The 12721-nt window shown below is 45.5% G+C and overlaps 1 protein-coding gene across 1 annotated transcript in view; it reads right to left on the bottom strand.

Moving 5' to 3' along the window:
• LOC139371014 (zinc finger CCCH domain-containing protein 18-like) overlaps positions 1-12721 on the bottom strand; it is a 37724-nt gene that overhangs the window by 11963 nt on the left and 13040 nt on the right. Inside the window, exons 6-13 of the mRNA XM_071111036.1 lie at positions 12514-12671; positions 12365-12394; positions 11967-12084; positions 11469-11755; positions 4441-4629; positions 4155-4280; positions 3868-3963; positions 2194-3213 (exon numbers count right to left, since the gene is read on the bottom strand). Coding sequence (XP_070967137.1) covers positions 2194-3213; positions 3868-3963; positions 4155-4280; positions 4441-4629; positions 11469-11755; positions 11967-12084; positions 12365-12394; positions 12514-12671 — 2024 coding nt within the window. The remainder of the gene's footprint in view (positions 1-2193; positions 3214-3867; positions 3964-4154; positions 4281-4440; positions 4630-11468; positions 11756-11966; positions 12085-12364; positions 12395-12513; positions 12672-12721) is intronic.

The following is a 12721-nucleotide window of genomic DNA, read 5'->3' as shown; positions in this document are numbered from 1 at the left end:
AAGCACAAGCATTTCGTTACACCCACAATAACATCTGCTAAACATGTGTATGTGACCAATAAAATTTGATTTGATGACAATGGGCCGTTGGATCTCGTCCCGGTATCTCTGTGCTTTCAAATTGCCATCGATAAAATGTAATTGTGTTCATTGTTCATGGCTGCCCATACCATAACCCCACTACCACCATGAAGCAATCTGTTCACAACGTTGACATCAGCAAAACGTTCACCCACACGAAGCCATACAGGTGGTCTGACATTCTACCAAATTCTCAAAAACAATATCGGAGACAGCTTATGGAAGAGAAATGAAAATGATGTTCCCTGGCAACAGATCTGGTGGACGTTCCTGCAGTCAGCATGCCAACTGCACGCTCCCTCAAAACTTGGGACATCTGTGGCTTTGTGTTGCATGACAAAGCTGCACATATAAACGAAACACGTAAAGTGTTTGTCCCATGTTTCACAAGCTGAAATAAAAGATCCCAGAAAATTTCCATATGCACAAAAAGCAAATTTCTCTCAAATTGTATGCACAAATTTGTTTATATCCCTGCTAGAGAGTATTTCACCTTGGACAAAAGAATCCACCCACCTGACAGGTGTGGCATATCAAGAAGCTGATAAAACAGCATGATCATTACACAGATGCACCGTGTGCCGGGGACAATAAAAGGCCACTCTTAAATGTGCAGTTGTCACAAAACACAATGCCACAGATGTCTCAATTTTGCTAACTGCAGGAATGTCCACCAGAGCTGTTGCCAGAGAATTTAATGTTGATTTCTCTACCATAAGCCACCTCCAACGTTGTTTTGGAGAATTTGTTATTACATTCAACCGGCCTCAACTGCATACGGCCTCAACCGGAGCCCGGGACCTCCAAATCCGGCTTCTTCACATGCGGGATCTTCGGAGACCAGACACCCGGACAGCTGATGAAACTGAGGAGTATTTCTGTATGTAATAAAGCCCATTTGTGGGGAAAAACTCATTCTGATTGGCTGGGCCTCACTGCTAAGTGGGTAGGCCAATGTACTTACTGTGGAATGCAGTGTTCAGTTTTCGTCAGGCATAATGTGACCCATCTCATCCAAAAAGTTCAATCAAGTTTGACAAAAAGCACCTGGAAGAACATCAAGACTCTTGGAAGAATGTTCTATGGACAGATGAGTCACACGTATAACTTTTTGGATGACATGGGTCTCATTATGCCTGGTGAAAACCAAACACCGCATTCCACAGTAAGAACCTTACACCCACGGTAAAGCATGGTGGTGGTAGTGTGATGGTTTGGGGATGCTTTGCTGCCTCAGGACCTGGACGACTTGCCTTAATAGAAGGAAACATGAATTCTGCCTGTATCAGAAAATTCTACAGGAGAATGTCAGGCCCTCCGTCTGTAAGCTGAAGCCGAAGCGCAGCTGGGTCATGTAGCAAGACAATGATCCAAAACACACAATCAAGTCTACATGAAAATGGCTAAAAAGTATACACATTTGAAATTTTGCAATGGCCTAATCCCAATTGAGATGTGGCAGGACTTGACACAAGCAGTTCATACTTGAAAACCCACAAATGTCGCTGAGTTAAAGCAGTTCTGCATGGAAGAGTGGGCCAAAATTCCTCCACAGCGGTGTGAGAGACTGATCAACAACTACAGGAAGTGTTTGGTTGGAGTCATTGCAGCTAAAGGTGGCACAACCAGTTATTGAGTGTAAGGGGCAATACTTTTTCACACAGGGGCATTGGGTGTTGCATACCTTTGTTTACGAAATGAATGAAATAAGTATTTAACTGTTGCGTTATTTGTTCACTCATGTTCCGTTTATCTAATATTAGGTTTTGGTTGAAGATCTTTTAACATTCAGTATCAAAAATATACAAAAATAGAGAAAATTAGAAAGGGGGTAAATACTTTTTCACAGCAATGTACATGAACTAACAGCTTCGGGGAATTAATGTAATTTTAAAATAAATGTTATAGTCTAGACTGAAAATACCATTATTGTGATATTTTTTTCACTGGCCAAAGCGGACCACTGACATGAATGATTGTATGTCGAGCCCTGTTACACCTTTGTATATCATTGGATAACCTTGAGATTTCAGGTTGGCTGTGTTGAATGTGACAAAGGAACTTGTGAAAGACAGACGGCCATCTCTGACCAAATGTGTACTTCTGTCCTACCTCCTGGGTGGATTGTGCTGCTGCCGCTCCTTCCGTCGGCCCTCCCGCAGGTTGAGGGGTTTGCCCCCCTCCCGAGGTGACATGGGTCGGCCCCCCTCCCGAGGAGGCATGGTTCGGCCCCCCTCCCGAGGCGGCATGGCTCGGCCCCCCTCCCGAGGCGGCATGGCTCGGCCTCCATCTCGAGGAGGCACGGGTCGGCCTCCATCTCGAGGAGGCACGGGTCGGCCCCCCTCCCGAGGAGGCACGGGTCGGCCCCCCTCCCGAGGAGGCACGGGTCGGCCCACCTCCCGAGGAGGCATGGGTCGGCCACCCTCCCGAGGAGGCATGGGTCGGCCACCCTCCCGAGGCGGCATGGGTCGGCCACCATCCCGAGGCGGCATGGGTCGGCCCCTCTCCCGAGGCGGCATGGGTCGGCCCCCCTCCCGAGGCGGCATGGGTCGGCCCCCCTCCCGAGGAGGCATGGGTCGGCCCCCCTCCCGAGGCGGCATGGGTCGGCCCCCCTCCCGAGGCGGCATGGGTCGGCCCCCCTGACCCTCCCGAGGCGGCATGGGTCGGCCCCCCTGACCATCCCGAGGCGGCATGGGTCGCCCCCCCTCCCGAGGCGGCATGGGTCGGCTCCCCTGACCCTCCCGAGGCGGCACGGGTCGGCCCCCCTGACCCTCCCGAGGCGGCACGGGTCGGCCCCCCTGACCCTCCCGAGGCGGCACGGGTCGGCCCCCCTGACCCTCCCGAGGGGGCACGGGTCGGCCCCCTTGACCCTCCCGAGGGGGCACGGGTCGGCCCCCCTCCCGAGGTGGCATGGGTCGGCCCCCCTCCTGAGGCGGCATGGGTCGGCCCACCTCCTGAGGCGGCATGGGTCGGCCCACCTCACGGGGCTCGCGGGAGTTGCCAGGCTTAGCCCCCTCTAGGGTGGGTTTGGGGGGTTTCCCAGGCTGGCCTGGCAGTGGTGGGCTTGGAGCCTTCTTGGGGGGAGCCTTCTCCCTACCAGGAGGGGAAGGCGCACCAGGTTTCGACGGGATGCTTGAGGATGATAAGACATTGGTTTGTTGTTTGGCATGCAGCATTTACACACGTCACATCCATGAGGGAAAAACACATGCTTTGTTCAAGAGACAGTGATTCTACAGACTAATACTAGAAGCATGCTAGCTACATGCCTAAGATGAACAATACAGCATGTGCATTACATGCAAATTACCCTATTATTATGTAAGACTTTGAAGTATCAATATTGATTGACTCAGTATCTACAGTGGGGAGAACAAGTATTTGATACACTGCCGATTTTGCAGGTTTTCCTACTTACAAAGCATGTAGAGGTCTGTAATTTGTATCATAGGTACACTTCAACTGTGAGAGATGGAATCTAAAACAAAAATCCAGTAAATCACATTGTATGATTTTTAAGTAATTAATTAGCATTTTATTGCATTTTATAGATTCCGTCTCTCACAGTTGAAGTGTACCTATGATAAAAATTACAGACTTCTACATGCTTTGTAAGTAGGAAAACCTGCAAAATCGACAGTGTATCAAATACTTGTTCTCCCCACTGTATATTGACTCGAGCCATGAAAGGAAAAGTACATATGATCTGTGTGAGTTGTGTATGGAAGTGCACAGCACAACCGATGAATATACAGTATGTCTATGGACGGATGAGTATAGCTTTACCCTTTGGGCCCTAGGGCCAGTGGGGCCGCTGCTTTATTCTTGGCGTTTCTCTGTGCTGAAGGGGTCGGAGAGGGAGACGAGGAGAACGATCTGGACCTGCAGTGAGACAAACAGAAGGCCACATTTAATTACAACCCTAAGTCATCTCCGATCCATGATACATATCAGCTCTCTTATGGGAGACCTGAGATTACAGGTTACCATGCTCTCAGGGAATGGGTGTCCTACTCAACAGACAGTGATGTGGGGGTGGACAGACAGACAGGCAGAGTGTGTGTGTTATGGACCTGGAGCGGCTGCCGCTGAAGGAGCTGTGCTGGGAGGAGTGGCTGGAGTACGAGCTGAAGGACGAGGTGCGAGAGCGAGACCGGGATGATCCGGAGCCTGTGTAGGAAGAAGAGCGGGACGAAGACCTGTAGAACAAAACCCACAGTTAACCTCACTCTTTAACACACACACAGAAACCCATAGTACTCAAGTAGATATAAATTACTGCAGAATAAAAACATTGTTTTAGAGTGTTGATTTAAGGTGTTACCAGAGTATCAGACTAGAGGCTGAATTGAAAGCTACCTAGAGGAGTTGGACAGTGAGACAGAGGATCCAGAGGGCCGGTGACGTCGGCGGCCCCGCGGTGGTGACCCGGACATGCCCGGACGTGTCCTGGGGGATTTAGACCGGCGCCAGGGGTCCTTCCACTCATCTGGCCGCTTGGACATGGGCATCAGCTCCGTTTTGAGAGGCGGCTCCATCATCGGCCGACTGGGAAGAGGGGTTGAGAGAGGCAATCAAATCAATCACACATTTAGCAATAAAGCATCACAAACGAATGAGAGAGAAATACAAAATAAAGAAGGTTCCATACACTGTTTTCATTCCTCAGTTTATGTTCATAACATAGTATGGCATGACCTCCCTTCAGTTATTCCCAGGTAAGAGAAACAAAGACACTGAAATCACAACATGATGTGTTGTAACATTCCTGGAGGAGATGAGTGCAGAACAAGCTGTCACGGACGGACCTTATCTGATGACCCCTCAAAATAATTATTCACACATTCAAAAACATTCTGCACAAAGGACTGTTCCTGTGATGGCAAAAGAATGTTCAGTGAGGGCACCAGTCCAGTCACTGACTGATCACTGACTGATTGGAAGTTAAAGGGATGCGATGTTTCACTGTCCTCTCTGTAGAGTCTAAGATATGGATCAGAGCTGTTTCAACACTGGGAATCTCTCCCATTTCCTCAGCCAAATATTTGGACAGACGCTCGAACAGAAAGTCTCAACAAACCCAGAGCCAAATCTGATGCTGCAGTGTAAACACACAGCCTAGACTACATCATATGCTGATGCCATGTTATGCACTCATCTAGGCCATCATATCACAGTTCCAGTACTTGTATGGCTGGGTATAACCTAAATGTAGGCCTAACCTCTTTAGAACAGAAAGCCAACAGTTCTTTGTTGCTTCTTGTGTGTGGCGAAAATTTCGGTATAGGAGTTCCCCAACCTGAACATTTGCGCTTTCATACAAAGCTAGTAAATAAGGATTGTTTACCAGAATGTTTAAAAATAGGTGTGGGGGGCTCTCGAGTGGTGTATACGAAGTATATTGAGAGCCGATGCTTCCACACATGGTTCCTAAGTTAATTAAGCAATTAACATCCCATCATCCCATTGATCTCGACTAGTCAGGATCAAGGGAAAGATGAACGGAGCATTGATGAAAACCTGCTCCAGAGTGCTCAGGACCTCAGACTGGGGGCGAGGTTCAACTTCCAACAGGACAACGACCATAAGCACACAGCCTAGACAGCGCAGGAGTGGCTTCGGGACAAGTCTCTGAGTGGCCCAGACAGAGCCTGGACATGAACCCGATCTAACGTTTTTGGAGAGACCTTAAAATAGCTGTGCAGCGACGCTGCCCATTCAAGCTTGATAGGATCTGCAGAGAAGAATGGGAGAAACTTCCCAAATACAGGTGTGCCAAACTTATAGCGTCATACCCAAGAAGACTCAATGCTGTAATCACTGCCAAAGGTGCTTCAATGAAGTACCGAGTAAGGGTCTGAATACTTATGTATATGTAAAATGTATTTTGCAAAAAAAAAAACAGTTTTTGCTTTGTCATTATGGGATATTATGTGTAGACTGATGAGGAAAGTAAACAATTTAATCCATTTTAGAATACGGATGTAATTTAACAAATTGTGGGAAAAAAGTCAGTGTTTGAATACTTTCCGAATGCACTGTATATTAGGATGAGTTGTGTTGAGAATACGGTATACATACACAGTGAGTAAACAACAGTATATAAAACAGATTATGAGGTGACTAGCATTTAATGACTATATATACAAGGGGCATTAGTCTCAATGTGCAGAGCTGAAAACCGGGCAGGTAGCTGGATAGTGATGGGCCTGGAGAAATGTAACCACTCTGAAATTCATCGACAGAGCTATTCCGTGTTTTTGTTTACATTTACAATGTTTACTGACATTGGCGTAAATATAAGCAAATATTTAGGGTTCTGATGGGGTTTGAAAGTTTAACTAAGCTCATGAGGCATTTATAAGCCTGAGTTATATTCTTCCAACAATTAATGGGTATTTATCCAAAAATATATGAAGGAACTGCAGATTGGCCCTTCTAAGAAAAGGAAATGAGCTTGTTTTTTTTCTTCTCTCAGCCCCATGGCAAAAAGTGTAGAATTTAAGGTAATTAGCTTTAAAACGCCAAAATTGTGTCTGCAGCCAAGAGGGGGGCCTCTAAAATGTTTGGCCATTGGTCATGCCCACTTCCACACACACATTTGATTGGTCTTTTTTTAGGTTGGGATATTTCGAGAAAGCTTTTGCTAAATGTTTTGACATGATTTATAGGGCCGGGACGATACCCTTATCAGGATACTCGTTAGTGTTATGGCAAAGAAACAAAACAGATTTAATTTCTTTAGGGAAACAGCCCTAATGTTGGAAACAAACATCATTGTTATCATCCAGAGTCCAGTTTATTCATTTTACAAGCACACAATATTTTACATACAGCAGGTTTTGAATGTTTTTGCCGGCCCTAATGATTTATACATATCGGCTGACGAAGACTGTACTTTTGAATCCCCCTCTGCTTGTTAAGTTGTATACAGTAGTGACCTGTCTGTATCCACCTGACTGGTGTAAATATGCTTCTCTGCTAAAATCTGGGTAAAAGATTGAAAGGAATGTGAGTCTTATTCAGTACTTGCTTTTCTAAAGTCTTCCAACCTTGCAAACTAAGATACAGGTAACTGCTAAAATAATGGAAACCTTTGAGTAAATTAGGTATACGAAGTATATTGAGAGCCGATGCTTCCACACATGGTTCCTAAGTTAATTAAGCAATTAACATCCCATCATGCTTAGGGACATTATTTTGGGCAAGCCATTATTTTGGCTACCATGGCTACGCCCCCATAGGATGACAATGCTCCCATCCACAGGGCATGAGTGGTCACTGAATAGTTTGATGAGCATGTAAACAATGTAAGCCATATGCCATCTCTGTCACCAGATCACAACCCAATTGAACACTTATTGAAGATTCTGGAGCGGCGCCTAAGACAGCGGTTTTGATCACCATCAACCAAACACCAAATGATGGAATGGTCTCGCATCCCTCCAATAGAGTTCCATACACTTGGAGAATCTAAGCCAAGGTGCATTGAATTTGTTATGGCTCGTGGTTGACAACGCCTTATTAAGACACTATGTTTGTGTTTCCATTATTTTGTCAGTTTCAAATAAAATGTTATTGGTCGCGTACACATTTTGCAGATGTTATCAGGACGAGCAATGTCTGAGCCCGGAAAATAAATATATATGTACATGATTGTGTGTATAGACTGTATGGACAATTATATGAATCGAAAAGTGTGTCCAACAGTAGTTATATAGGATGAGCCTTGACTAGAATACAGTGTGTATACATAGGAAGTAGGTAAAACAGTATGTACAATGTATTAAAGTGGCAAGTGTTCAATGACTATGTACAGTGAAAAAAAATATTAAAGGTGACGTGCAACAATTTCTAAGATTTTACTGAGTTGCAGCTCATATGAGGAAATTATTTAATTGAAATAAATAAGGCCCTAATCTATGAAATTCAAATGACTGGGAATACAGATATGCATCGGTTGTTCACAGATACCTTAAATATATATATATGCGTGACATCTCCTTCACATAGAGTTGAACAGGCTGTTGATTATGGCTGTGCAATGTTTCTGGATATAAACTGGAACGCGCTGTCGATCCAGAGCATCCAAAGCATGCTCAATGGGTGACTTGTCTGGTGAGTATGCAGGCCATGAACTGGGACATTTCAGATTTCAGGGGTTGACATTGTGTAGTGAATTATCATGCTGAAACATAAGGTGATGGGTGGTAGATGAATGGCACAACAATGTGCCTCAGGATCTCATCGCGGTATCCTGTGCTTACAAATTGCCATTGATAAAATGCAATTGTGTTCGTTGTCCGTAGCTTATACCTGCCCATACCATAACCCCACCGCAACCATGGAGCACTCTGTTCACAACATTGACATCAGCAAACAGCTCACACACACAATGCCATACCGGGAAACTGGGACTCATCCGTGAAGAGCAAACTTCTCCAGCTTGCTAGTGGCTATCGAAGGTGAGCATTTGCCCATGATGTCGGTTACAACACCAAACTGCAGTCATGTCAAGACCCTGGTGAGGACGACGAGCATTCGGATGAACTTCCCTAAAACGGTTGCTGACAGTTGTTCAGAAATTATTAGGTTGTGCAATCTCACAGTTTCATTAGCTGTCCAGATGGCTGGTCTCCGACGAGCCTGCAGGTGAAGAAGCCAGATGTGGAGGTCGTGGGCTGGCGTGGTTACATGTGGTTTGCGGTTGTGAGGCCAGTTGGACATACTGCCCAATTCTCTAAAACGACGTTGGAGGCAGCTTATGGTAGAGACATGTACTTTCAATTATCTCACAACAGCTGGCTCAGTGGTGACTGTTTAATTGTCTGGAGAGAGAAGCTGTTTTTTAGTCTCTTGGACCCAGCTTTGATAAACCTGCACTGTCTCCCACCTTCTAAATGGTGGTAGGGTGAACAGAAAGTGGCTCGGGTAGCTGAGGTCCTCTGATCTTGGCCTTCCTGTGACACCGGGTGCTGTAGATGTCCTGGAGGTCCATACCACCCTCTGGAGAGGAACCAATGGGGTGATCGAGGGGGTGGGAAGGGATGATAGAACCAATGGGACGCTCAGAAGAGGCCTTCCTGCAAGATTGCCCACATTCAGGAATGCCCCAGATTGCTGGCTACAGTTGCACACTATTGCCCTTTCCCACTAGAATGAATGATATGCATCTTCTAGTGATCTATTGATAGGTCACAAAGTGAGCGAAGACAGGGAAACACGGCTGTTTTGACAGTCTGCTGTTGGTCTCCCCACTAAGTAACTGGTTGTGCATGTTGTGTGCGCTGTGGTTGCAGTCTAATTTCAACATGGGGGAGAGAGCATAAATTTGCACATCTCATATGGGGTAAGGATGAGTCGAAATCCCCCAGTTACTGACCCGACAGGTCCAAGAGGCTTCTAAACATCTTCTACCCCAAAGCCATAACATCTAATCAAATGGCTACACAGACTACTTGCATTTCCCCCCTTCTTCCACGCTGCTGCTACTCTGTTATCATCTATGCATAGTCACTATAATAACTCTACCTACATGTAGATATTACCTCAATTACCTCGACAAACCAGTGTACCAGCACCGGTACCCGCCTGTATATAGCCTCGCTATATAATTATTTGTTACCTTTTTTTTAACACCTCATTGCCTTTAATTGTTTAACTTCGGCCAAACGTTTTGGGTAGCCTTCCACAAGCTTCCCACAATAAGTTGGGTGAATTTTGGCCCATTCCTCCTGACAGAGCTGGTGTAACTGAGTCAGGTTTATAGGCCTCCTTGCTCGCACATGCTTTTTCAGTTCTGCATACAAATGTTCTATGGGATTGAGGTCAGGGCTTCGTGATGGCCACTCCAATACCTTAACTTTGTTGTCCTTAAGCCATTTTGCCACAACTTTGGAAGTATGCTTGGGGTCATTGTCCATTTCTAAGACACATTTGAGAACAAGCTTTAACTTCCTGACTGATGTCTTGAGATGTTGCTTCAATATATCCACATAATTTTCCCTACTCATGATGCCACCATGTGCAGTTGCAAACCGTATTTTTATGGCGGTTTTGGAGCAGTGGCGTCTTCCTTGCTGAGCGGCCTTTCAGGTTATGTCGATATAGGACTCGTTTTTCTGTGGATATTGATACTTTTGTACCCGTTTCCTCCAGCATCTTCACATGGTCCTTTGCTGTTGTCCTGGGATTGATTAGCACTTTTCCCACCAAAGTACGTTAATCTCTAGGAGACAGAACGCTTCTCCTTCCTGAGCGGTATGATGGCTGTGTGGTCCCATGGTGTTTATACTTGCGTACTATTGTTTGTATATGAACATGGTACCTTCAGGCGCTTGGAAATTGCTCCCAAGGATGAACCAGTCTTGTGGAGGTCTACACATATTTTTCTGAGGTCTTGGCTGATTTCTTTTGATTTTCACATGATGTCAAGCAAAGAGGCACTGAGTTTGAAGGTAGGCCTTGAAATACATCCACAGGTACACCTCCAATTGACTCAAATGATGTCAATTAGCCTATCAGAAGCTTCTAAAGCCATTACATAATTTTCTGGAATTCTCCAAGCTGTTTAAAGGCACAGTCAACTTAGTGTATGTAAACTTCTGACCCACTGGAATTTTGATACAGTCACATATAAGTGAACTAATCTGTCTGTAAACAATTGTTGGAAATTTTACTTGTGTCATGCACAAAGTAGATGTCCTAACCGACTTGCCAAAACTATAGTTTGTTAACAAGAAATGTGTGGAGTGGTTGAAAAACAAGTTTTAATGACTCCAACCTAAGAGTATGTAAACTTCCGACTTCAACTGTATGTATGCATGTATATCATATATATGGGGCAAATCAGCAATTAGGATTTGTTATCTGTAATAGTTATGATAAATTAAGTATTGTTGCGATCTCTTGGCATATAGATAAATACAGTGCAAAAATGTAAAATGCCCATCCCTAGTTTCAACTAAGGATTGAGGCTTTAAACTATGGGTTGGGACCCAGCATGTGATAGGTGGGTCACGAGTTTTGAGAATACATCAGTAAATCACACATCATATCCTTTTCATTTATGTCATTGGAGGACTATTTGAGTCATGGGAGAATAGTCCATTTGTCATTTGGGTCTCAAGCCGAAATAGTTTAAGAACCCCTGGTCTAGTGCAGAGTTTCCCAAACTCGGTCATTTCCCCCCGGTTCAAGTATTTGGTTTTTGCCTGAGCACTACACAGCGGGTTTAAATAACCAAGGCTTGATGATGAGTTGGTTATTAGAATCCGCTGTGTATTGCTAGGGAAAAAAACAAAACGTGCACGGGGGGGTCCAGGACCGAATTTGGGAACCCCTGGTCTAGAGGACTTGCTACCTGTAATAAAGGACATGCTACTCACTTGGGGGGCATGTTGGTATCGATGGGGGACCTGGGGGGACCTTTAGGCTGCTTGTCCTCCCCCTCCTTCTTCTCCCGAGGTTCACGTGGAGGCCGCTCCCTGACGGGCCTCTCCTTCTCATCACGCTTCATGCGATCCCTCTCCCACTCCTCCTTTCTGCGCATTCTCTCCTTCTCTCGCTCCCTCTCTCTTTCCCTTTCACGTTCTCTCTGCCGGCGTTCTCGCTCGCGGTGGTCCCGCTCACGGTCACGATGGCGCTCTCGCGGGTCCCGCTCACGTTCACGCTCCTAACATTCATACAGGTGGGTTTGTAAACACACTGCCATAGACCTCCAGCCAGGCTCAACCTGCTTCACGCATCAACGGCGCATTCAAGATTCTCTTTAACCAAAAGACTTACAAGTAAAATGCAAATCCGACAAAGTTAATATCGATTGTGCATTTGTGTTTAAAGTTGTGTAGTCCTTGGGTGGTGGATGTCGCTCTGAGTGTACTTACACTGTAGTGGTAGGGCAGAGGGGTCTCTGTGTACTGCACTCTGAAGTTCTCATACTGTCCCCCTCTCCAGAAGGCCTCCATCTCATAGTCATAGTATGGATCAGCATAAGGGTCATTACTGAAATGACATCACAAACGAGGACAAATCGTACAATAGAGATAAATAGCTGTGCAGCTATATACACCATCTATATAATTTAGGGTTCATTTTATTTGTATATTTGAACAAACCCATAATTAGACATGTGAATCATAAGGCCTAGTAGAGTGGGCTGATCATTATAACTGACCAGCTGGATTCTCACAGCAGAGCAGGAGCTGATAGTCAAGCAGGGAAACGTAGAGATAAGAGATGCATGAAAAGAGGACGTTACTACTGCCCCCTACATTGTACTTACGGATAGACTGGGTCTCTGAACTCCAAGTCACTACGGGGGAAGAAAAGGCCAAAAACAGTTTAAACAGAGACGTAGTCTAAAACAATTCTTGAAAACATCCACCATGGCAAGATATTTTCTCTCTTTTGAACCATAGCTCCTGAGCTTACCCCGGGTCTCTGATTTCTCTGGTGATGCGGTAGCTGCGTTCCCTAAAGAAATCATTCTCCTTGTCAAAGTCTCGCTCATCCTCTCCAATGGTCACGTTAAAGCGCTTCTCCTCAAAGTCTGGCTCCTGCTCTTTGCGTATGGTAGCTTTTTTCAACACCTAGGGGAATAGGGCAATTTTTACACAAGGAAAGTCTGGGATTTCACCAT

The sequence above is a fragment of the Oncorhynchus clarkii genome, chromosome 2 (assembly GCF_045791955.1).
Source record: "Oncorhynchus clarkii lewisi isolate Uvic-CL-2024 chromosome 2, UVic_Ocla_1.0, whole genome shotgun sequence".
Lineage (NCBI taxonomy): Eukaryota > Metazoa > Chordata > Actinopteri > Salmoniformes > Salmonidae > Oncorhynchus > Oncorhynchus clarkii.
This window is presented reverse-complemented; position numbering and strand designations above follow the sequence as displayed.